This window comes from Protomyctophum parallelum, assembly GCF_964188405.1.
Source record: "Protomyctophum parallelum genome assembly, chromosome: 12".
NCBI lineage: Eukaryota > Metazoa > Chordata > Actinopteri > Myctophiformes > Myctophidae > Protomyctophum > Protomyctophum parallelum.
This window is the reverse complement of record NC_139712.1, coordinates 38,824,093-38,851,024: the sequence shown is the minus strand read 5'-3', so window position 1 is coordinate 38,851,024 and position 26,932 is coordinate 38,824,093. Positions and strand designations below refer to the sequence as shown.

The following is a 26,932-nucleotide window of genomic DNA, read 5'->3' as shown; positions in this document are numbered from 1 at the left end:
GTGTCTGTGCAAACAAGCGGAAAAAGATGCATAACCTATACTTTGTTGTATGACAAATGGCGTAAATCAAATCTACAAACTCACAACGCGTTGACACACTTAGAAGATTGGCTAATTCCACTGAATGTTTGCCTATTATGAGATGCCCACAATAGGGAGGCTAGGGGTTCATGTGGTTACTCACAGTGACGGATAGCGAAATATCCCTGAAATTACCTGTTCTTTTTCATGATGTGCTCAAAAGGCCTCAGGAAGTCTTTCTGGAATCTGAAGTTGGCCAGCTCACCCTTCTCTAGAAATTTCATGGACAATTGCCTGAGAGAGTCCACTGCAAATATCGCCACGTCTTCATTCGGAGTGCAGCCGACCTGAGCAGAGTGGATGAGAAGAAACACTGCTTTAACCTTCAAAATGCTTCATATTTACAGCTTTTCTAGCTCTCAAAACACTTCTGTAGGTTTTTCTCAAGAGCAGACCATCAGTACTAACATAATAACATACAACAAACTCCATTTGTAGCCTCTAAGTATGTACTCGGTTAGATAATGAGATGAGTCCTTGAATGCTAAAAGGCACAGAATGCTTTCCTGCCAGCACTTTACGTTAATCAGTGCCCTCATGTTAGATGGGTTGGTCGAGAAGCAGCATATAGGCCAGTAAAATGACTCCAGACCACTCACTGACAACATGCATGAGGAATTTGTTTGGCGATATTGACATAAGATTCAAGAGATTTTATTTGCTCAGTATTTGCAGTTAAATGTTGCCGTGTCTGACTTAATATTGGTAAAATACTGGCAATATTACCTTGACAATTTTGATATTAATGGAAACAATATTGCCAATGCACTCGCCGATCAGGGATCTCCGCCTACTGATATGTCTTGGGAAATCTAAATTCAATGAATGCCAATAGTGACTGAATGCCTTAAAATGTCCTCTTTAATGTGATCCTTTATCAAACTAGATTAACTTAATTACATTTCATTTGACTTTTCTTTTCTCTTCTTCCCCGCTTGGAAAGGAGCCAGCTTAGGTGGTTCGGGCATCTAGTGAGGATGCCTCTCGAGCGTATCCCTAGGGATGTCCTCGATGCATTTTCCACTGGAAGGAGACCCCCTGGACAGACTAATAATCAGTTGGAGGGATTATATCTCCAAAATGACCTTGGATCGCCTCGGGACCCCCCCAGAATGACGTTACTAACGTTGCTACTAGCTGTTGCCTTCGCGACCGGACTACGGATAAGCGGTTGAAGATGGATGGATGGATGTATTGACTTTTCCCAGCCTAGTCGAGTATACACGGTCACCTGGTCTCCCCTACACACCTTGTTGAAGTGGTCTCCAATGACCTCCCAGATCCTGGACCACTGCAGCCTGATGCGGCCCATGTTGTAGTAAGAGATCTCCACTATCTTCTGCAGGCTGAACATACGTGGTGAGGCCAGGTGTGAGGCCAGCTCATCCATGGACACAGCGCACAGCCAGCGCACAAAGTCAACTGTCAGAGAGAGGTCAGAGCACATTTGGAAATTAGCACAGCGCATGCGTCTTTACATGAACCCGACAACTGCAGGAATGAAAAGTAGCAAGGAATGGATCCAGATATCAGATCAAGTCTCACCTATAGCATTACCATCCAGCCTAGTAGAACCTGTGAATATCCTGAAAAGGAAAAAAGAAAAGCCACAACTTTGAAATAACGGCAAATATGCAGTAGCTTTTGAAGAAAGCGTAAATCAGCACTTTATTCAAAAATGTTGACCATGATACTTTTCATTACAATCCATCATATCTACACTGCTATTGGTTTATTTAAGTTAATTCTATTTAGGCCTGACCTCAACATTTAAAAAAAATCATCTAAATCCTCCAGTTTTCTGAAATAAATATTTTCACGATTTTTCAAAAATAGCAGACCTACAAGCTCGTAGCGCGCCACTCGGTGGTGCGCTATGAGCTTGTAGATTTGCAATTTTTCAATAGCTAAATTATAAAACACCAAAGCCCTAAATGGTTTAAGAAGGCTATATCTTGCTATATATCCAGTATAATTCTTTATCCAGGACCACCACAGCACCTGTCTACAGCCACCACCACACTCTGAGAGCTGGTCTCTCCTATGGACTCCTGGATGCTGGCCATCTGCTTACGGTCCATTGTGCCTCCAACTACAGGTCCAAGCAGAAAGACACAAATCATGAAGAGGTGATGTAATCGATAGCAAGGACATTGCAATAATGGTATATCCACAACAGAACCCAGCTATAACTATAGATATATTGTTTTACAAATTGCTCTAACTCGAGTGAAGGGCAGAGACACCACCACAACTACAATGATAACGTCATAGTGGATGTTCACATAATCGTATTAGTTATCATAATGTATAGTGTATATTGTCGGAGTCGAGTAGAAACCTTCTCCATATTTTTTCTTTCTTCTTTTTTTGGTAAATTAATGCCCTACCCTTGATCATACTACAGTGTCACACCAAAGTATCAAAAACTATTGAATCCTGAAAAGTAACAGTTTTGGACATAATAATATTGAGGTTTCCTCCCAACAGCAATGCTATATAATGTAGTCATCATGCTTGGTGTGGCCGGCCCATTACAGTACATCAGTTTATGACATTACATTACAGTACTCCATGTTCATCAGCCGATACTAACCTAGGCCTAGGTACTCATCGGTATTGGGCTCCTTGGTACTCATCCAGCCATCTTTTCCTCGCACCGTCCCTGAGATGTATCGCGTCTTCACCCCCGTGCCGATCAGCTGAGCCAGCTCCAACTGACTAATGCACTTCATGATCTGACCAAAAGAAGCACCACAACATGGTCAAACAGAGAACTAAAGGTGGAGAGAGAATCTGGGGTAAAGGAAGATGGAGATGCAGTAAAGCAAGAGTTGAACAATAATCAATAGAAAATATAATAAAACCCAATATTGTAATATCTCTTGTTCTACACAAAAGAAAAACATAAATATGGATTTGTATGGCGATGCAGAGAGAGATATTGTGATAGGCTGACTGGAGGCTGACCTCGTGCCAAGAGTTGCCCAGGTAGTTGCCATCCGTGTGGGCCACAGTGATGAGGGTCTTGATGGTGTCAATGTTCTTCTGCTTCATCTCAGCGATGCCGGTGCTGGCTGTCAGCAGTGTGAACCTGGCCAAGGCCTGGACATACGCATCTCGCTCCAACTGGTGGGGGAGGTGGTGGAGTGGCCGTGGAAGAAGAGAGAGCAAGTCTAAACTTAATCATCCTTTAACCCATTCTGACCCATTCTGACCAGATTCAAAAAATGTCTTCTGCATTCTGACAGTTTTCTGAAAAAGCTATGTTTCTATGTCAGTCGTTCTTCGATTTTTCAAAAATAGCAGACCTACAAGCTCGTAGCGCGCCACCAATGAGCTTGTAGATCTGCTATTTTTCAATAGCTAGCTAACACCAAAAGGGGTTCCCGCCCAAAATGCGTTAAAAATATGTAACCTTTGGCAAAGTATGCTATTTTGTAAAGGCATGTCAATTTTGCAATTTTTATTAGGAAGGTCTGGATCCGTGGATCCAGATCTTCAAATAGTAAAATCAACAGGAAGTTAACTTTTTTATTAAAACAAATGAGCTGTTTCAGCATACAATGTAAGTCAATGAGGAGCATATTTTGAATGATCAGTTTCTAATCACTGGAGCAATTCTTTTTAATTTCTTGTCCACATTTGGAGTTACATCATGGCAAGGTAACTACACAACCCAAACCTCTACAAAAGTGGTTTTACCCTTTAAGCTGGTAACTCACCATACACTAAGTCAGAGCACAGTGGTCACAAGAAAGTTATTAAAAGATTATTTCTTGAAATCAGTCAAAAATAAACTACTGTACCTGTATGGAGAAGATGCAGGCTATCCTGATGGCAAAGCGGATGCCCTCCAGGCAAAGAGTGGCCACTTCCGTGTCGTCACAGTCCTGAAGCCCCACGCTGAAGGCGGCCAGGAACGGCGTCCAGGCAAGCTGAGGTACGAAATGAAAAGAATGGAAGTGGTCAGGTGGTGTAATGTTATGCCACCCTGCATTAGTTGTGGAAGCACAGATGTGTGGGGGTGGTGTGGGTGCACGTCTCACCTTGAACATGGGCCTGACGTGCTCCAGGTGCGTGGCGCTGGTGAAGGGCGCCTGGACGTGACTGACCGCCTCCATCAGAGCCTTCGCCGTCTTGGCCATCTGCTCCATTTCTAAGTTGTACAGCAGGCGCCTCTGTTTTTCACTTGCCACACCTGTGCCCAGATCAGTGCACAGTTTTAGATTTTTTTTACATGTAGAGAATCTTTCACTTTAAATACATTTTTTAACTTTAAATATCCCCCCCCTTCCCTCCTTCCAGGCAGACTAGTACAATCTAATCAATAAGAAATTGCATTCAATCTCCCAGCATTGCTCTCAGTCTGATGGGCCATCAGGCCGTAACCCACTGTGCATAATGATATGAGTTCATAACTCTGATCAGACTCAGAGATTCATGACGTTTTCCAAACAGGCATTTAATGGTGCTTGTGAACAAACTACCTGTATAATAACTTTGCACATGCTCTATTTCAGAGTGTAATGTGACTCTCATCTCCTATCGGAGGGAGACTCACTCTGCTTGCTGGATTTGAGGGAGAGCTCCTTAGTCTCCTTCATGGCAATCTTTTTCCCCGCAATCTCATCGTAGATGGCCGACAGGTACTCCTCTGGCAAGTCTTTGCTGTCATTTATCCCTCGATTCATCTTGATGTATTGCTCCTTGGTCATTTTATTCTTCACCTTTTAAAGGGAGTGTGGGAGGGGACGTGGGTCAAATGATGTTTATGTAGTCCCTGGCATTTTAACATTGCGTGCATATCGATACTGTGGAATGGTATTTTTATATACATTTGGCCACTGGTATTTCCAGTGGCAGCTGGGATCGGCGGGATGAAGGGCTTACCTGTGGACTGTGAAGGTCTGTTGTCAGCATAATGATCGAGTAGGCGAGGACGTACGCCGTGTCAGCGCTCGTAAACTCGGTTTGTCTGGGATGGAGAGAGGGAAACAAATGAATAACAGGTGTCACACAAAAAAAGAAAAAAAGATCAGCTATTCCTATCAGCTATCACCTGATCTACATGAGACAATATTACAGAAAAGACACTGAATCTCACCCCTGGTTGCAGTCCAGATATCTAGCAGCAAATTTCTCCATGAGCCGGTCAATCTTCTGGGCCTCACCGGGCAGCCGGAAGCCCTCCAAGAACATACGCAGCGCAGAAACAAAGTCTTTGCCCAGGAAGTCCATTTGGTCCACGTAGGCATACATCACCTCTTTGTTGAAGCGGTCATTGTCCCCAAGAAACTCTCCCACTTGAGTCTTAAGAGGGGAAAACCAAAATGAGAACAGGAAATGAGGCAACATACAGTACAATAATTAATTTAAAAATGTAATAATTTATATTTATTTAAAATTCAGGCAAAACAAGGACAGGCCTAATGGTTGTTCCAACGAATGCCTATCCAAAATAGCTACTTGGGAACACTCACTCATTGACTGCTATGTCAATTAGATAAATATACATTATAGTCTCACCCCTATACTGTACCTTCATAACTCAACTGCTTTTATACAGCTGGGCTTGATGGTACTTGTCCCTGAGCAAATGATAGTCTCACTCTACCACAGATTATTACCCTTGAGCCCAATCAAGGCAGAGTGCTCTCCTCATTAAAGTAAACATTGGTGCTGGGTGAAGCACATGGAGCCAGAGTGGCTGGGTGGAGTAGATGGGAACTGTTGTCAGTCTGCTGTGTGCCTGAACATCCAATGTGCACTTTGACACCATGCTGGGTTGTTCTAAATTACATATCGTTGGTCTGTTACCCAAAGGCAACAAAGTAAAGATTAGATTGATTTGTTACCGAATCAAGCCTCTCCTCCTGGTGCAAGAACTGAGCAAGGTCCTCTGGGGTGGTACCCAGCATGCCTTGCTCCTGAAGATACTGGATTCCCCTCTTTGGTTTCTTGTTGAATCTGTATTAAGAATTTACAAATATATGTATCCACAGAACAGACAGGGTCATGTGTGTGTATGTGTGTGTGTGTGTGTGTGTGTGTGTGTGTGTGTGTGTGTGTGTTAATGCTGTACCCTAGCCCTGGGGAGGGGGGGCATACGGACGTTTCTACTCTGCCACAATGTTATGCTTCCCAAACACATGGGCAGGAGCAAAAGATAAAGATCACAGACAGTGTATTTGTAGCAGGCTAGTCGTTAAGCAGCAGGAGGACGTTTGTTAGCAGCTCAACCACTGAAACCAAAACAAACGTTCAACATAGATAAAAGTAATTACTCAACTACTGCTTCAGGTTCCATAAGTAATCCCAGTGTTGTTCAAGATGCATGGTTTTCATATTGTAAATAATTATGGTCACGTGGTTTAGCGACTACCACTATGAGAGGACTCGGAGCACGTAACTTTGGGAAAGTGTCATACTGTAGTAGCTTGTTTACAACTGAAACGGACTTCCTGTGCACTAACTTCCTCTTCAAAATAAGAGCAACGTGTAATGATTAGTCAACACTAGTTTTATTTCTACGTCTACTTACAGGACGTTAACATCTAATTAGAGTTCCTTTTGAATGCCTGTCAGATTTCTCTACATAACCATCTCAGCTGTGCCAAATGAGCCTTTCATAACTTTGATCTACCGCGCAGAAAACATTTTCCACCAGTTGTGTGCCCCCCTGAATAATAACATCTGAACACAACATGAACATAGTACTCTTATTATGCATATCGCATTCTCGCTGAGATATATTTAAGTAAAAAAAAAAGGGGGGAAAAAAAGAGAAAAAGATTCAAGTGCCAACCCTAACGAGTGAACGTTTGAACCCCAAATGTTCGGGGACAGCCTTAGTGTGTGTGTGTGTGTGTGTGTGTGTGTGTATATAAATCTTAATTTGTAGTCCATAAAGTGACAGTGACGCTTGACGACAATAATTACAAGCTTGTAATCAGTTCAAGTTGGCAAGTAACACCATCGTAGTACAGAATATAGATTAGGCATAAAGCAATATTTATACTAGGCTGTGCAATGTGTCTCACAGAGAAAATAGCATATCTTGTAGATGGATTATTTTTGGTGCAAGACTCAGGCGCACAACAAGTACAAAGCAGGCTTAAGGTTAAGAGTATGTATTTCTTCTATGCAGACGTACAGGTCAATGCCTTGTTCGATGATTTCCTTTTGTTGTTTGAGGACTTCAAACTGCTCCGGGTTGTCGGTGCCTGACATCTGAGTACTGTAGCTGCCAATACCAGAGGAAGCAGTGGAGTCCAGAGAGTTGATGCTTCCATAGCGGTTTATTGTCTCTGGAGCCTTGGGCTCTGTGTGCTCCTGCTCTGATGGCTTCTCCTGCCCTGAGAGGAGGAAGAAAAAAAAAAAGGATGACTTTGCTGGCAGACGTGAAAATCGTCCCCATGTACTGTATGGCCAAGTTTTGTTTCAGGACACCTCCTGAAACAAAACTTTGTTAACACCCTACCCTGTAGGCGGAAAGGAAAGGTGGGTAAAACAAAGCTCACTCAAAGATTAGTGTTTGGGGAGTAGTAGCAAGTACTGCTACTAACCGCGCAGAAGCAAAGCGCGCAAGTACTGCTACTAACCAATGTCTATTACTATCGACTCGTTATTGACCTTATACCTTGTACCGTAGTTACGTCACCATCAATAGCCAATAAGACACACACACACACACACACACACACACACACACACACACACACACACACACACACACACACACACACACACACACAAGGTGCAAGCAAGAAGGGCAGTGTAGTGCATTTGGTAGATGGAAGACATTATAAAGCTGGGTTATCTAATAAAGTTCCTGACCAGGGAGAAAATTGAGCTAGAACATGGAGGGAGGGGGAGAGGGAGGGAGGGAGAGAGAGCGATAGAGAGAGAGTTGTTTCTATTGCCAAAGGGGTTGAGCTGAAGGATCTGTGACTTGTTGATGCTGGAACAGGTCCTCCCAGGCAGCTAGCCTTTAACACCACTCTGCGGACACAGGCATCTGATTACCCATCGGAAACTCTCTAAAACATTCAGGACGGTGTCACGTAATGCGAGCCGGCAGTGTGAGGCACAAACAGCAGAGAGAGAAAGGGGTGTAGGACCAGTGGAGGGGTTAAGGCAGACTGGCTTACAGAAAATCCAAAAGTAAAGCTCTTGAGACGGGAGAAATATTTGGTTAATAACTGAAGAAAGCTTTAGCGTGCACACAGACTCCAGTCATTTTCTACCATGAGTGTGTTGTACTGGATTGCACAGTGAACCTGTAACAGGATTTCTAGTTTACAAACTACGGGGTTGGGGTGGGTTTCTGACAGTTACATGAAACCGTACACATGACAGACAGAGGCTGCGATACGACACCATCATATTAAGGCCACAGACACCCAGTACACAGTAGGTGTCAGAAACACTCCCAGTGCACAGTAACCACAGCAACTGCTTCTAGCAAACACTCCAGCACATTATAATTGTTACCTGCTCTCCCTTTTGAAGTGGGCAGAAGAAGAAAAACAATGCACAATGATAAGAACGAGAAGTTGGGGGAGGGGGGGGGGGGGTACCTTTCTAGGTTTTATTTCAATAGAGCGTCGCAGTCCCGCCCCCTCGAGAGACCCGGAAAAGAAATCGCTGTTCATTTTTCAAAAAGTATTTATTTAAAGACGTTTACGCCGTGGACAAAGCCAACTCTTGTCGTGACAAATCATGACAATGAACACAATGTTTTGGGCCAAACAAAGAATTAGAAAAAAACGGCAGATTACAACACTTTTGTTGTTTTTCTTCTTTGTAATTATTTGTTTGGTCCAAAATATTGTGTTTGTTGTCATGATTTGTCACAACAGGAGTTGGCTTTGTACGACGCTTATACGCCTTTAAATAAATACGTTTCGAAATGTCTATGGGAAAAATGCATTGGGAATTATTTCCTGGGCCTGGCGTCGTCATGATAGAGCGGGACTGCAACGCTCTATTGGCATAAATATTAACAGCACACTCAACAGTATAGTGGTTAACTGAGTAGTCAGCTGTGGGGTGGGGGTAGGGAACTGTGACGGATATTGGGCATTTGTTTGTTTAACTGTATGTAATGTGTTTTATTTTCGTTTTATTTTTATTTGTCATTATTTATTTATTTTTGTTCTGTATTTATTATTGTCAAAACATTTTGTGATAAGATTTTGTTTGTATGTGTGCTGCCATGGGGATGTGGGGGGAAAAAATATGTAAATTGTTTTGAAAATACTTATTTGTACTGTAAAGAAAATGAATAAACATATGTTAAAAAAAAAAAAGAAAAAAACAGCACACTCAACATTAACAGCACACACAACATGGCTAATAAATAAATATAAGATAAACAACAACAATATATCATTTTGGCACAGTAACTGGAGCTGGGGGCGAAGTCCAGCTGGCTTTGCTAGTAGTTCGCTGTCAGTGTTTAGCCTGAGGCTAGCTGCAGGGACCTGTGGGGATAGCGCTCTAATTGAAGGGCTCATTACCTCGGAAGTTAGCACCCCCCTTCCCCCACCATCCCCCTTCAGCAAAAAAAGCAGGAACTTCCAGAAGTAAAGAAGAGCCAGAGGCCAAAGCCCAGACAGGATACATTGTCACTGACAGGTGTTTTATCATGGCTCAGGCCAAGGTGTCACCTCCGTCATAAACTGATACATTAACCCGTTTACATTAAGGCCTTTGCTTTGCGTGTCCGTGTAGCCTGCGAAGGACCCAGCATTTGGTGTCTGCAGACGTCAATAGCAAGAGCATCATGGTTGTGTACGAGGTGTCCATTTGCGTCAATTATTTGTTCATTCCCATTTATTATAATCCTCTGAAGAGAGGTTGAGAGGTCTTTTATGTTTTTATTCTGTTCTGCCCGCATACCATTTATCAAACCTGTCAACGAAAATCACTTCAAATTCAAGTCCTTTATATTGTCACATAATAATAGGTAGCAAGTAGCGACAGATCTACTCACTCCTCAAACAGTGTGTCCATGTTTACGTTCTAGCTTATGTACAGTCAGTGTACTTGTATGCACAGTTACAAAATCTGGGAGGAACACATGAGCTGGTGATGAAATTTATGTCACCTGATGGAACCCATATTGATTGATTGAAGAATGTATTAACAGATTGGAGAATTACAGTCAATTTCAAGCACAACTCAATACGAAACTGTTAACTGTGGACGACACCATAAAGCATTACACTCGTTTACAATAGGGTCCACCATGGTCAATTCATCATACGGCTTTGTGGAAGCGGAAAGTATCATTTGGCCTTTGGCCTCTGGGTGTTGACTCACCCCCCTAAGAGGTACAGATGAATTTCAGCCTTCAACCCTACAACTGATCCCAGTGAGGTTGATGGATGTGCACCTTGTCGCTAACCCTAGTTAACCTCTGTGATGAGCGCCAGCCAGAGGCAGCTTTAATCAGGGAGAAAGACCTGCTTCACTGACAGCAGACAGACAATTCTCCACAGAACCGTCATGGCAAAGAGGCTTGGAATTCAACTGACAGGCCTTTGATACCACATGATATCTATACACATTGGATTTAGCATGATGTATTCTGTCAGCATTTTCTGCAAATAATAGATACATTTGGGACATTGCTGATAAGGAGCAGTGACACAGTGGATTGTGTCTCAATGATATGGGTTTTCTTGACTTGCATCATTACATGCCATCCATTAAAATTATTTCACATTATCTATAAAGGGAGAGCAGCAAGTCTCTTAGAATGATTAAAGACGTCTGCTATGGAACTATATTGAGCCTACGTGACAATCTCTCTACAAGAGAGTGATGGGAAAGCTAATCTACCAGCAGCATTTTAAGCCATTAGCTCCTGGCAGACCAGTGTATAAAAATTAGGAATAAAAAAACATGATCTTTGGAATTAGTGAGCCTGAAATCAAAGTTCGGAAACTTAACTATGGTCTATTATTTCTCCACTTTAATAATACCAATTGGTATTGTCCTGGTTGAGGAATGGGATGCCATCCCACAGCAAAATGTGGCCAGGTTGGTGACCAGCATGAGAAGGAGGTGCCAAACTGTTGCGCTGCGTTTGGATCTTTCACCCGCTGTGAGTTCCATAACACAATAAACTAGAAAAAGTGCCCTTCTGGGCACAGGTCTCCACCAGGATAGGAATGTAGGACATTGCAGCTTGCCTTCATCTGGTGGTTGGATAAAAGGGCAACAAAAGTAAACTAGCGAGTTGGCATACAAAGTTATCCACAGATCCGTGCAGTTAGAGGTAAAAACACTTTTCGGCCAGTTATAGCGCCACCTTGAGGCTGAGTTGTAATTGTTCATGTGGCATTTCTTCCTCGGCCTAGTGGGAATGTGGGTGCACAATTTCACGGAAATCACATGATGTGTTCATGATTTGCAGCATTTTGTTTGAAACTGAGCACTCCTGTGAACTTTGGAAGCCAATCTTAACCAATCAGGATGGAGTCTGAGAAATCTGAAAAACCCGTTTCGTTGAATGGCTCTAGAGAGACTGTGTACCAATTTGCGCGATGTTTGGACAAAATATGTAGGTGTACTGTGCAAAAACTTGTTTTGCACAAAGCGGCCTCCTGGTGGCGCTATAACAGGCCTTCTGGAAAGTTTGGGGCAGAGGTTCATCGTTGGCATCCAGGGAGTGTGTGTGCAAAATCTGGCATCGACCGGGTTAACGGTGGCCGAGATTAGCTGCTCACGGACACACACACGGACGGACACACGGACGGACACACGGACGGACGGACGGAGTGCAAAACATACTCTCCCCCCATGCCTTCGGCCTGGTGGAGACAATAATAGTGTAGAAATGGCCAATGTCTGTTGTTATTTCCTAATTACTGTGGGAGAGTGCAATCATCAAATCCACTAAGCAACTCAAAGCAAGGGTTGAATACCAGCCATTTGCCATTTTGGCAAATCCACACGTTTAGCAGTGTTGCTCATTCCAGGAATGCCCGATTCTTACAAGCTATACCTCGTTATAAATCAACGATTAAAATGATATAAAATACAATACCAATTGGTATTATTAAGGTGGAGAAATAATGGACCAATGTTAAGTTTCCGAACTTTGTGTGCCAAGTTAATTTGCCCCAGAGGTGTGTTGGTGTCTTACCGATGCTGGTCTGGTTGTTTGGGTTGACGTACTGGTCCTTGCTCCACTCCACCATACACTTCAGGATGGAGACCAGACATTCAAGGCCTTTCTTTCTCAGGGTAAGCTCCTGTTGAGGATGTAGAGAAGTCACTTCAGTACAAGAATTTTAATACTCAAATATACTATTCTGAATAATGTGTAGATAAAAGTAATGAGTAGTGTGATTAATCATTCATCAAGATTGGACTTTTTATTTGTTATATCTCATACAAAAAGGCAAAGTTCAACCATGTACAATAGCAGCAATAGCAACATGTACATGTGTGCATTATGTTTGTAAGTGTCAGGTGCCTGTGTGCGGGGACCATTAAAATATTATAGTATGATGTGTGAGGAGTGCTAGGTGCTTAGCTGCCTCTACAGTATTTGTGTATAGTAGATACAGGGAGCAGGCCTACAGTGTTGAGCATTCATAAACCTGATTATCTACTCTAGTTACAATACAAACAGAAATGTCACCTGAACAGGTGTTGTGCCAAGCTCATGACCCGCCCGGCCCTGGGCGATCTTCGAGAGGTCGTTGACCAATCGCTCAAATATGTTAGCAGCATTCAAGTCACAGTCATAGTTAACATAGATATCCACCACACTCTGAGCATCTGAGAAAGAGACACCAAAACAAGCATGTGTCATCTTTCATCGTTCTGAACGGTAGAAAAGGACACTATCATGATGTTCTTGACTTTAACATTATCTCTAATGCTCATGTCCATTAGCAGCCATAACACTTATTCAGTCTTACACAATTAGGGTGCCATTTTGAAGATCCGTTTTACAATACATAAATTGCCCTCGCTCTGCGCACAATCGTATAATGAAAGGCATATCGGCCCGTGTTGAACGCACACACATATGGCATACGGCGTTCCTGAATATTTTAGCATTGTGGGAGTGTCCATATGTTCATTATTTTCGCTTTGCGCAGTTCGCTATTAAGCCCCTTGACCTAAAAACACTCAGCGCATAACGATTAGACGTGGGTCTGACCACCTCATAAACGCAAAAAGCACTGTTTGATTTTACACTTGAGCGGCTCTGGGAGGCTGCTGGAGTGTTGCCATGTCTGTTTATTATAAGCGGCTTCTTTTTCTGTAAAGTTGCTTGTAAATATTGGTAGTTATAGCCTACTAGTTGTGGTTGCTTTTCTAAAGTGGTTATTTGGGCTTTTCTCCTAATGTTGTTTAAACCAGTGATCCTCACACAGCACATTCCCATGTCAAGGATCCCCAGATGAATGCATTTGCCCAACTAAGGACGGCTAATCCAAAAATTTAATAAAAAATTTCCAAGATTACTTTTTAAAATAGCAGATCTATACCAGCTCACAATGCATCACATTCATTCATTAAAACTATGAACTCTGACTGCAGGGGGATATATATAATGATCATTATAACAATGTGCAAGAACATATTTAAAAAGAAGGAAGAACTTTATATTTGTGGACAATCAAAATATGTTTTTTTATTTTAATGTGGTGTCATTAAAATTAATCTGGATATGGCAGACTCACTATCTAGAAAATAAAAACATGGCACTTCATTTAAAATAGGTTACAGACCACTGTTATATGCGCTTATTCTTATAGACCTATTTACTTGTTTCTATGAGACATGGCAACAGCATCTTTTTGCGTCTTTTTTTTTGTAAAATGTTGAGATTAGAAACGGCCATAATTCTTTCATTCCTCAACCTTAAAAATAAATAAAAACATCTCCATAATCCGTGGGAAGTTTGCTTTCATATGCTGTATCACACCCGATTCAAGTATTCTTCAATAAAATGCTAAGAGCAAAGACCATATACCATCGGGGCCACAGGCACAGCATTAAGCAGCAGCATTCAACTCATTCCTTCATCATGACTTGAATGAAATAAAATATAATAAACATTATTTTACTGGTGTTTTTCAATAGAAACAAATTATTTTGAGGCATAAAGGTGACAGCATGCAGTGCAATAGGAATAATTAACCCAAATGTGACAAAGTCATGTCATGTCTTCTATGGTGCCAGCCTGAAGAAATGTAATACCACGATCCCCAAAGTGCGCATTCCGTATGTGACATCAGCTGACTGGTAAAGAGAATAGTATGGACATGTTGATTGGGTACGTCTCAAACACTCCTTAAACACACCCATGACTAATTCAAGGCCGTTTTGCGCAATCCACGGGGTGTCGAAAGCTCTTCTTAACATGCCCAAAATTGCAATATGACATACCACACGCCCCCAGCTCATAAAACTGTAATATGATTAGTAATATTATTTGAACTGCTTAATGGAGCCCTTAGTCTTCTGTATAGCTCTGAAACACAAAGTTGTGCTGAAAGATGTACCTCACCGAGTAGAATCTGGGAATGTGAAAACTACAACTCATACTTCCTAGTTTTTTGCCACTACCCTCGATGGTTGTGACATTGTCCTTCTTCCCTTAGTTTATGGGAATATATATGAATTAAGGTTGATCTAATGGTGGCTATGCGGAAAAGCAACGCTGACTGCTTATGCATGAAATGCATCATGGGAAATAGAACACAGAATGGAGCGAAACAAGCCAAAGGGGAAATATTATTCCTCAGTGATATCGTTAATAAATTGTTGTTTATATACAGTATGATAACCATCAACAATTAACTGAAGTCCTTGGAACTACAGTACCTCCCCAACCTCTAGCACTCACATAGTAACATAACTACTTTAGTATGACAAACGCATAAATTAACTACTAATAGCTGAAGAGTAAATGGAAATGTTTAGCTTTCAGACAGATACGCACCAGCACATATTCTTGTAAGAGTTTGTATGACCATCCATTTGTGATCATAGGAGCTGGTAGATGTCTCCAGGATGTACAGAAAAATCTCCTTAAAGAACACCTGAATGGTAAGACAGTGATTCAGACTTGGGTTAAAAGCATAAACACTAAATTATATTATAAGAACTACATTTAGAAACTTTGGCAACGTTTCCTGAAGTTTACCACCACAGGTACAGTATGTTATTGTTTTAACAAGCAGAACCATCATCTGTCAACATTAACAACATCCCCCTTTGAGGAGCATATTCCCTTCACAGCTGTAAATGGATATCAATTCATCAAATGCAGTTGGGAGGACGTGTGTTGGAAGAGACCTGAGACGGGACAATTAATCAGAAAGCAGGTTATATTGAAAGTGAAACTCAATTGCGCTGAGGCAGAACGACATTACAGAAACTATAGTAAAATACGCACATCACTTCATGGAGGTGCTGGGTTGAAAAAGTGACATAGGAAAAGAGAAGGGAACCCGCACACTCATATGCTCCAAAAGGTAAATTTATTGTCGACGTTTCGAGCCAAGGCTCTTCATCTGGTCAAACTCTGTTTGACTCAGTTTGACCAGATGAAGAGCCTTGGCTCGAAACGTCGTCAATAAATTTACCTTTTGGAGCATATGAGGGTTCCCGTCTCTTTTCTTAGAACGACATTACAGCAGTGATAAAAAAAATAAAGAAAACATAGTCACGCATAAATCATCTGTTGCTGCCTTGAGATTGTGGCAGTCTGTCAGATTAAGTTATTTTTCAGACAGAGGAAGGGAGAGGTTTGGTGTGATTTGAGTAAAAATTACGGTCACGTCGAGACGCGACACGCGACAGAACCTCCATCTGCATTCTGGGATGGCTTTGAAATGAAATCAGGAGAGCCCCAAAAAGATGAATTGAAGTGCTGGTGAGTGCTGCAGATAAACAGATGTCTAGGTTCAGCACAGCGTACAGTACGTGTTACCTCGATTTGCATCTTGAGGTGGGTCTTGAAGTTGGACAGCAAAGTGAGGAAGATGGAGAGGGACAGCTCAAAGACCTCTGGCACGGAGGAGACGCCGTTCTTGGACAGGGCCACGCACAGGTACTGTTTAATGGCATTGATGAACATCTCGTTGGTCTTGAAAACGGGTCCAGCGTTCTGCAGAATGGACAGCAGCAGCTGGAGCGACAGGACCTTTGAGCGAAGTTCATGGGACCTGCAGCAGATAGAACGGATAACTTACAGTATTGTTACATTTTTATATAACAGGTTATGAGCCCTTTCTTACACCAGGCGCAAAGTGGACACACAGTTTCTAGTTTCCGACTTGACATATTCCCATTTGTGTTCCCTCAAGTGTGTTGTTCTTAAAATGAGGTGTGGTCAAAAAAAAAAAAAAGCACCTTCCCACTAACGCAGAGGCTAGGGGTTTGAATCAACGGCGGTGCATCCAGCTTGCTGAGTGTCTGAAACGAACACAACTGGCTGTGTTCGGGTGAGGGAAGCCGGGCAGAGAGGGTGATATTTGTCTCTCCTGACATCATTATATTGCTTTCTGCATTGTGCAGCCATTCTGGTGAGTCCTGAAGATAAGGATATGCTCATCACTGCGTCCTCCCACACCTGCTTCACCTCAGCTTAGATGGATTCCTGCTGCTCCCATAGATGTTTGCGCGTTCACTTCGTGCACCTGAGCAGAAAACGGTTTGCTTCTCTTCCAACTTGCCGAATCTGACATTTAAATGGCAATGCGCCAGGTGCAGGTATCGCTTCAAAATGTATATTATGCACCCAAATGTGAGATGAATCAATGTATCACACGACCTGTCTTTGTGGTATTATAAACAGGAGAGAGATACTCGTCTCACACATGAAGTCTCAGCAGTTCAAGGAGGCAAAATGAGAGAAGACTTGCGTAGTAAGCAATAATTCTTACTGCATAACCTTGTCTGTCATGGATTGCCATCATATGACAGACTAAGGGCATTCTCAATGAACAAAACATACTTCACAACAAAACATCACTCAAAAGTAACTATATGAATATCCAGGGAGGCCAGATGCAATGCTTATCAAAGGATAATAATACAGTGAATACAGTGTAAAATAAAAACTTTGGGGCAGAGGTTCAGCTCTGGCATTCAGGGAGTGTGTGTGCAGAGTATGGCTGCGATCAAGCCAACAGTGCCAGAGATTAGCTGTTCACAGACGGACGGACACATGGACACATGGACAGAGTGCAAAACATACTCTCTCCCCATGCCTTCGGCCTGGTGGAGACAATGACCATGTATTATATTCAAAGGCATGATGTTTGCCTTGATGCCTGACATCTGGCCTGAATATAGGCATTGAGATGTGCACACAATCTTCTCTGTGAATTATACTCAAAGTTTCCATTTTCTCATAACACAGGTAAACCTGGCTCTTGAAGGCAATGGGAGATGGCTTTCCTATTGATTGATTTCAGAACTAAGTTCTGGATATCTACCCATTAGGTATAGGTGCAGACCCTGTTTACTTTAGAACAATTCTCTAAAAACAGGGCTTTGGCAGTAAGTAATAATAATAATAATGGATTTTATTTATAACGCACTTTATATTTGTGAGAATCTCAAAGTACTACAGCAAATGAATAAAAGCAAAAGAAACACACCATTAAAAACATCTAAAATAACAGGAACATTTAAAACAAGGGCAAGGCTATAAAAATGCTTTGGTAATATATGATTTGGAAACTTGCTGTGGAGTAGGAAATAATATAATGAGGAGCATTTTATATTTTTTAAGAGGATTAAATGAAAACAACGAAAGAGGAATGATAAGTGGATTTATGTAGCCTAAAGCCTGAAACATACTCCACACACAAGTACGCAAACTACAGAGACAACACAAAATCAATCCTTCTAAATTACCTGCTATAAAAGCCCTTGTTCAAACCCATATCATACATACTTGCGTTGCCTTACTGTACAATTTCAGATGACACATTCCAGAATGCAACGTGTGACATTGATCTTCAGGCGGCTTAAGCTCTGAAAGGGAGGCAGACTGCAGCCAGATACTACCATCTCCTCAGAAGCTGTTGCAATATACTGTCTGGTCTGATGTGTAAACTCTTTACTCAACCTTGGCGCCGAAAAAGTCAGCAGATGGTTGCTAGGGCAACCTCAACATTCAGCAGATGGTTGCTAGGGCAACCTCATCAATGGCGTCTTCTCCATCAGGGGACTCATCTTCCCCGTCGTGTTTTTCCAACAACAGCCAGATAAAGAATTTGGAACCTAAATGACACACATTTGGCTGGCTGCTGAGATTGGCTGCTTCTCTGCAATGCGTTCTGTCTCAGCTAAGCAGACTGAGTAAGATTTGTGGCAAAACAAGAAATGTGTCCCAGCTTCTGACTGCCCTGAATTTTGATCTTGCGAAATACTATCGTTTATACATTTTAATGTTATTTGGATGACCCTAAGGATCATAAAAAAACAGTTTACTATTGCAATTTCTTTTGGGTCAAACTTTAGATTGACTGGCCTAATAGGGGTACAAAGTGCGGGCTTTGAAAGACAACATAAACCAAGCAACAGCTGTGTGGACAATTATGCATCTATCTATGCACATTGCACATTGTCTGGAACAGGGCGATTTTTACAGCATTTGTGTATTATTTAGATATTATGGACTGAATCTAACATTGGCCTTCTGACAATACGAATAAAGGTATTAACCCATTTATGACGGGAACCCCTTTTGGTGTTACGTTATACTTTAGCTATTGAAAAATAGCAGATCTAGCGTGGCACAGAGTGCCGCGCTACGAGCTTGTAGGTCACAAATCTTGTGCAAATCTTTGAATATATATTCTTTCAGAGTGAATGTTTTTAACTCAAATCTTTGCTTCTGGGGGGTCCCTGGAGGCTGGAACAACATATTTTCAGATGGTGGCCGGCGGGCCAAATGTTTGAGAACCACTGACATAGAAACATAAAAAAGATTATGGTGGCAGCTATATTGTGATGTCTAAATATACTCAATTTGGTGTGAAACTGTAAATAGGTACTTATGATTTGTATATACTTTCTGTCCTTATGCCCCTTTAGCATAATATGTATTTTATGATTTGCATATACTTTCTGTTTTTGTCCTGTTATAGTACTGTCAACCCATTTGGGATTATCGTTGATCATGGGTTAGGGTTAGGGTTATAGATTTTGATTTAAACCCCCAGAGAACCTTCAAGTGGCTAATAGAGAAATAAAAAAGAAAGAAAACTGTTACAGAAGGGGGTTCCCGCCCAGAATGGGTTAAGTGTCGTATGTTGTGCCCATGTGTCATAAGTTCATGTATTGTCCATGTCTTTTTCTACTTAATAAAAAATATTGAAACACAGAAACATAAGGTTTTTCAGAAAACCGTCAGGATTTAGAAGGCATTTGTAGAATCTTTTCTCAGGTCTAAATGGGTTAAAAGAAACCAAGCCACCCAACAGATCCTGTCAGAATCTAGTTACTTTTAGATACAACCACACTAAAACAGGAAATCCTGTTTTACACAACACTGTTTCTATCAGGCTGACCCCATCACATGAGCCCATCTCGTCAAAGCACAGCATGGCCCAAATGCAATATTGCACGCCGGCAAAATGAGATTACCGTATTCCTATTGGTTCTCACAAGAGGAAACAGCCATTTACGGAGGGCTGCTATGCATCAAGAGACGGGGAGGTGAATCACCATTAAGCTGTGTGACGCCTCATCATCTCCATTTGCTGTACATAGACTACCCATCTAGTCCAGTCAATCCAAGTAAAAGAAGAGGCTAAATTGCAATAGTAATTTTCCATAGTTTTCCCTCCTGCATCATATATTAAATGGATAACTAAAGTAGAGTAAAGTCTCAAGACTCAACATTGTGCTGCAGTCTGGGTAAATTAGTGTTATATTGGAGGGACTATGTACACATAGCCAACATATTTGTGTCTTTTCCCATTGTTTTTACTGCAGAGCAGAGTTAGCAGAGTAATGGACAATGTCTTGTCCATTGAGCACTAGAGATTACCTGGAGGCACAGCCTCAGTTGTTTCTCGCCATGTTCTGACTTCTATTGTATCTTTATTGTAAATCTAGCCATGCAAACCAGTGTTGTGCACCTGAGGGGGCATTTATCCAACAGCTTTGTTACAGCCGTTTTGCAGGCTGTAACGTACAGACGTAGAGGCAGCTCCACATACAGTAGGAGTGTGAGTTCAGCCACACCACACGTCTTGCCTTACTTTCTGTAACATCAAGCTCGCTCTGGTCCGTGCTCTCTCACAACAGTGGCAAACATTTTGACTGCATTGGCTCCCTGCTCCAAACGCCATGAAGAATTGCGTATGTACTGTATGATCAACTGATTTTTGGACATTCTAAATTTAAACCAAGGCAAATAAAAAAGGTAATGTTATTTGGATGGCCCTAGGGATCAAATAAAACCTTGAATGATTACTGTTGCAATTTTTGCTGTGTCAAAACACACAAATTGACTGGACCACTCACTGATGCTATCCCCTGTAAAACATGAGTGTGTGTGGTCAGAAAATAACATCTCAATCTCTCCTCTCACGACAGAAATTAGATTAATTAGATGAATTAGATTAATACGTAAAATCAAAAGACAGAATAATTATTTTACTTTGGGTCAGGTGGTCCATCTGACAGGGGTTTCATGGAGAGCTTGCAGAGCGAGCGAAAGACGAGGAAGGCATCCTTCTGGAGGATGTGGGAGAACTTTGCCCCCGGTGGTTGGCCCGGAGTCACAGATTCCTACAGAAAGTAACAACAAAAGAATAACAAAGATCAGAGGTCAATTATGTGCATTTTCACTGTCCAAAGCTATATACATTTTGGCAATCAATATTTAAAACATTTTCAGATGTATTAGAAGTGCCCATAGAACCCTCTGCCACTATTGCAGTGTTTGGAGTTATTTCCCAAGATCTACATTTTAGCCGGCAAAACAAGAATATGATAGCCTTTGCATCTCTTTTGGCTAGGCGGCAAATACTATTTAAATGGAAGGAGAAAATACCACCAACCTTTAAATCTTGGGTTAATGATGTTTTACATCATCTGACATTGGATAAGATTCGCTACTCCACAAAAGGGTACGTCGGTGCTTTAAAATGTTACACCATTTGGCAACCTTTTTTGACACACATTGAGAGGATGAACGCGGCTGACATCAACAATCCTTAACTTATTATACTGACCCTACTGTAATTGTTTTTTTTTTTTGTTTTTTTTTATATATATATATTTCTTTTATTATTATTATTATTATTTGTTTGCATACTTCTATTATTCTATTATGTCTATGTATATTTGTATGTGCCTTTTATTTCATATGGTGCAAGATACCGGGGTTGTGGCTCTTTCAGAGCGGGAAATCTGGGGGGAGGGGAGGGGGGGGGGGGAAAGAAAATGTTCGAAAAATGTTGTATAATATTTTCATGTGTGAAAATTAATAAAAACAATTATGTGCATTTTCATGAATGCATTTGCATTCACAGTTTCCTCACCCACTCGGCTTAATCACTGCCGGATGAATTTCTACTAGATAGATCTACTGGAGGTTTTGTTCAAGCTATATTACCAAGGAGTCCATGCATGGCTATTAAACGCAGCGCTTACACAGATCTTGCAGTTCTTGGCAATCTATTATACATGTCTAGATGGTAAATTAGTAGCACTCAGCACTAACTGACAAAATCTCTTTCATAATCTTCTCTTCTTATTTAGTCAGATGGCTTAATCGCAAAAATAGCCCAAATCTAAAAAATACTTCTACATAGTGTAAATTCTAGGCCTAGGGAGTTGAGCAATGTTTAATTATAACATTAAAAAAATAATGTTTTAGGTTTTTTTTAACTACATGAAAACCATGAGCATTTTTCTCATGGTTATCCCACAAAAAAAGAAATGCGTTAAATTAAATTATTCCAGATAACAACTAGAAAAAGTGCCCTTCTGGGCACAGGTCTCCACCAGGATTCTTCCTCAGCCTAGTGGGAATATGCGTGCACAGTTTCATCGCAATCAGACGCTGCGTTGAGGAGTTGTGGCGATTTGTACAAAGCGGGCTACTCCTGAAAACTGTAGGAGCCAATCGTGGCCAATCAGGATGGAATATGAGAAATCAAACAAACCTTGTCTTGATCACATGACTATGGAGATCATGTGTACCGATTTGCGTGAAATTTGGATAAAATCTGAAGGAGTAATAATAGAAAATGTGTTTTACATATGTCGGCCTCCTGGTGGCGCTATAAAGAGCAGATGTGAACAATTCCAGGCAAAGGTTTTTCCTTGGCCTCTAGGGAGTTGGCATACAAAGTTATCCACAGATCCGTGCAGTTAGAGGTAAAACACTTTTCGGCCAGTTATAGCGCCACCTTGAGGCTGAGTTGAAATTGTTCATGTGGCATTTCGTCCTCGGCCTAGTGGCAATATGCGTGCACAATTTCACGGAAATCACGCGATGTGTTCATGATTTGCAGCATTTTGTTTGAAACTGAGCACTCCTGTGAACTTTGGAAGCCAATCTTAACCAATCAGGATGGAGTCTGAGAAATCTGAAAGACCGGTTTCGTTGAATGGCTGTAGAGAGACTGTGTACCAATTTGCGTGATGTTTGGACAAAATCTGTAGGTGTACTGTGCAAAAACTTGTTTTGCACAAAGCGGCCTCCTGGAGGGGCTATAACAGGCCGTTCTGGAAAGTTTGGGGCAGAGGTTCATCGTTGGCATCCAGGGAGTGTGTGTGCAAAATTTGGCATGGACCGGATTAACGGTGCCGGAGATTAGCTGCTCACGGACACACGGACGGACACACGGACGGACGGACACACGGACGGACACACGGACGGACGGAGTGCAAAACATACTCTCCCCTCATGCCTTCGGCCTGGTGGAGACAATTAGGATTGTATGTGAGAAATATGTTGATTTCCTAACGGTAAAACCATGCCATGGTGATGCTTAGAGTCAGCCGCCACATTAGATAGCTTTACACTGCCTTTTAGACGGGACTCAGGAAAATAAAGAACTTCAGGAAGATTAACATCGACAAGTCGCAACTGCAGCTTTTCGATGGATTTCTATTATTCCTGTCGACCAGCAGGAGCAGCACTGTATGATAGACTGGTCGACTAGCTGAAATTGAAATTCCAAAAATTAAAAAAGCACCATGCCACTATATTGCTGTGGCAATGGCTGCTGGTTCCCGCCTCCTCTGTCTAACCTGAGTGTCATTGGAGGAGACAGACAGCCTGTCGTCGGGCAGAGACGGGGTGAAGCTAGCGGAGATGGGCGTGCCAGGGATGCCATTGGCATGGACATGCTCGCTGTCACTGCCCAGTGTGCTCTCATCCTCCAGGGAGCTCTGGGTGACCTCTGTGACCCCCTCGGTGGGCTCCATCTCCGTTGACTCGCCCTCTACATCAGGCTCCTTGGCGTCAGAGCACAGGTGTGCAGGGTCCAGGCAATGTCCTGCAGAAAAAAAATAGGGTTTTCCATAAAAAATAAAAACACAAACATTTCCATACTCATAATTCCAGATTTGCCTGTAATGTTTCAGACCACATTTGACAGTATACATACATACCGGTAGCTAGATGTTTTTTTTTTAATGTAAATAAAAAATAAATAAATAAATTGATTTTGAGTATCTGCAGATACCAATTTTTCCCAATCCGATATTTATATTTTCATAGAACATTTCACTATAGTACAATATCCAAAATCACAGACAATATCCGGTCTAATATCATGATATGGATCTAATATTGATACTAGGCATAGGCGGACACGTAACACAGTACCGCAGAAGGATACTCCCAATGGGGAACTTCAGGGATCTCCGAGGTGTTTGTGACCTATCCTATCTTTAACCTATTTTGTGTGGGAACCCCTTTTGGTGTTAGCATTATGCTATGCTTTAGCTATTGAAAAATAGCAGATCTGCTATTTTTGAAAAATCTAAGAACGACTGACATAGAAACAATTGTTTTTCAGAAAACTGTCATTTTCAAACAGACATTTTTAGAATCTGATCTCAGGTCAAAATGAGTTAAAGAACCACCATTCTTCTGTGCGTTAGAATCTGATCTCAGGTCAGAATGGGTTAAGGAAATTGGCTCTCACCTCCTGCTACAGTGTTGACAACCTCTTGCAGAATACTCTGGACAATCTCCTGGGCTCTCTCTTCATAATTTGTAGTCTGTTCTTCTTCATCATCATCCCGTGCGTCCTCACGCTGCTGCGCTGCTGCGTCTGCACAGGAACAGACACTTGTAGAAGACAAACTTGCATACACTCAAGACCAAAACCTGCATATCACCATCAATGGAATTGTCTTTTTGGCTCTCTTCCTTCTATCGAATGTGTACTGTGCATGTATTGCGCCCCAGTGGTCCATTACTCCTACTTGAAGCCTTACTTTGTGCCGCTGCAGTGCCCTGGTCCGCCTCCGTCTGCTCGTCCTCCACCGGGCAGAAGACGGAGCCGTTCTCCGGGTCAGGGTTTTCGTCGGCGGGGCCCGACTCGCCCTGGTCCTCCTGCTCCCCAGACACAGCCCTGCTGCTGCCCTCGGGGACGGGGGTGGATGGGGTGGATGGAATGATAGCTGTGGGTGTGACAACAGGCCCGTTGGCCTCCTGGACCGGGCCCTTGTCCTGGCCATGGATGTGGGTCTGGAGCTGGGGGGAATCGGGCTGCTCTGTGTGCTGCCGATGTCTATCTCTCTCTAGCTGCTTCGCTTCTTGCAGCTGTCCAGAAACACACACACACACGCAAAAAACAGACACACACAAACACACACACAGAGCACACAAACAGCCATACAAACCACAAAATCACAGCTCAGTGCATGTATTCACAGATAACGGGCACACACACAGACACACAGAGACAGAGAGAGGATGGTTAAGACAATAGAAACGAGGCTCATCATACCAATTCCAAACTTCAACAGCCTGCCAATATTCCCTGAGGGCTCACAGAGCCCAAATTACAGCCACAACGCCTCCAGGTGTCATCTGGGGACTTTGGGACTGCAGAACACAAAAAAGGCTCCTCTGTGCCTCTTTAAATATCAGAAGTGTGTCAGGATGGATTATTTTATGAATGAGCACTCATTGTGAAGTTGGACATGCTACCGAGCGAGTGGTGAGACAAGCTGTGTGGAATCGATTCATGCTCTCTCACGTGAACACAACCTATTTCCGTGTGTATTTGTGATGGTTAAATGGCTCATACAGCATGTCTGATGCGTCATGCTTGCTGCTTATTATGGGGAGCGCGGGACAGTGATGCTATTTTGGAGTTCAGAACTTCAGAGTTCCTCGGTTGCTGGGTGGGTATCCAGAAGCACAGTATGGTCACTGGCAAAATGATGAAGAGAATGATGCCAGCAGCACTCAATGTTCTGTCCGTCAGGTGCGTCTTTATTTTAAAGTAGGACGGGTAACAGGACAATGGGAATGTGTTTCAGTTCTATGCCTTCATCAGTGTAATGAACTGGCAAATTCCAAATTTATAACATTGTGTAATCGTTATGTAGTCGTTTTGCATACTACAAAATTGAAAAAGGTGGAAAAAGAAAGTAAAGGCTATAATTGGGTTCTATTTAAGAACTTTTGCTTTAGTGTTGATCTCTGCATAGAGATTGGAAGTGAATGCAAGATGCATTATTATGATGTTCATTGCAGCAACATAAAACATTACAAAACGTCCAAAAGAAAGCGGAAGCATTCATTGCAAGCAGTTAAGGTCAATTATATCTATTTTGATTTATGTTTCAGCCAAGCTCAACTAATTACAGCCCACGGTGCAGTTTCAATCCAAGTGCATTTGTAGGTTTGTCCATGTAACATAAATAAATCAAACCATTAAAAATATGGAAACAACCAAGCCACTAAGAGATAGGAAAAGCATGTTTCAACTAAAGAGAGGCAGGCCACAGATGGAAATATAAACAGCATTAAAAAACAATGGTGATAGATGGTAATCCTTTACTCTGCTCCAGATTAGCTGCTAAGAAAATAACCATACCTAATCTTATAAATCTGCCAGGCCCAGGGGGGCTGATGATCAATGTGATTATGTTTTAGCAGAGGTGGTCCATTTTAACAAAGACAATTTCTTGACATTCATCCACAAAAATCCATCTTTTTACTATGTTGTGCCAAAGCAGTCAACTGTAGGTCACATGATCCACCATTATACACACAAACAACTTTTGTTTTTGTAAAATCTATTTATGCCTCGGTAGATTTAAATCTAAACATCTAAATTCGACGACGCAGCGGTCCAAGCAAAACAATTGCTATTGAACGAGGGCGATGGTAACTCGGCCAGATACACACAGCTACACTTGAGGGGACAGCCGTATCAGAGCGAACAGAATAAGCTCATTATTTAAATGCCACCTCAGTCAGGCTGAGACTGAGGGATGAGAGAGAGAGGGAGGGGGGGGGGGGGGGTTAGGGGGACTAAAAGACCGTCTGTGGGACTACTGCACCACGCTGAGGCAGGAGGTGACAACATATCTACACAACATCACAACACAAAGTGCATCACCCTGTGTGGAACGCTACACGGGCAGCGACAACGCGAGTCTGTTCCCATCTCTGCCTCAATGTCTGCCTTGTCTTTCCATCTCTGTCACTGTCTGTTTCTTACTATAATGTCTTTCTCAGTCTGACTCAGTCAGCAACTCAGCACCAGCCTGTCACCGCTTTGAAATAAGTATTTTGGGTTCACTGGATATACAACAAACAAACAATAACAATAGTGAAGTGACAAAACGGAGAGGCATGGCT

The 26,932-nt window shown here is 42.1% G+C and overlaps 1 protein-coding gene across 2 annotated transcripts in view; it reads right to left on the bottom strand.

The window, feature by feature from the left end:
- The window catches only part of arfgef1 (ADP-ribosylation factor guanine nucleotide-exchange factor 1 (brefeldin A-inhibited)), a 65,558-nt gene that overhangs the window by 11,314 nt on the left and 27,312 nt on the right, over positions 1-26,932 (bottom strand). For both annotated transcript variants that reach the window (XM_083778679.1, XM_083778680.1), the window contains exons 6-26: positions 24,550-24,877; positions 24,255-24,383; positions 23,353-23,600; positions 20,747-20,877; positions 16,055-16,289; positions 15,062-15,161; positions 12,743-12,882; positions 12,242-12,350; positions 7,238-7,439; positions 5,940-6,051; positions 5,189-5,394; positions 4,975-5,059; positions 4,646-4,811; positions 4,131-4,282; positions 3,891-4,019; positions 3,052-3,210; positions 2,678-2,819; positions 2,083-2,173; positions 1,627-1,667; positions 1,331-1,503; positions 217-368 (exon numbers count right to left, since the gene is read on the bottom strand). In XM_083778679.1, the coding sequence (XP_083634805.1) occupies positions 217-368; positions 1,331-1,503; positions 1,627-1,667; positions 2,083-2,173; positions 2,678-2,819; positions 3,052-3,210; positions 3,891-4,019; positions 4,131-4,282; positions 4,646-4,811; positions 4,975-5,059; positions 5,189-5,394; positions 5,940-6,051; positions 7,238-7,439; positions 12,242-12,350; positions 12,743-12,882; positions 15,062-15,161; positions 16,055-16,289; positions 20,747-20,877; positions 23,353-23,600; positions 24,255-24,383; positions 24,550-24,877 (3,230 nt within the window). The remainder of the gene's footprint in view (positions 1-216; positions 369-1,330; positions 1,504-1,626; positions 1,668-2,082; positions 2,174-2,677; positions 2,820-3,051; positions 3,211-3,890; positions 4,020-4,130; positions 4,283-4,645; positions 4,812-4,974; positions 5,060-5,188; positions 5,395-5,939; positions 6,052-7,237; positions 7,440-12,241; positions 12,351-12,742; positions 12,883-15,061; positions 15,162-16,054; positions 16,290-20,746; positions 20,878-23,352; positions 23,601-24,254; positions 24,384-24,549; positions 24,878-26,932) is intronic.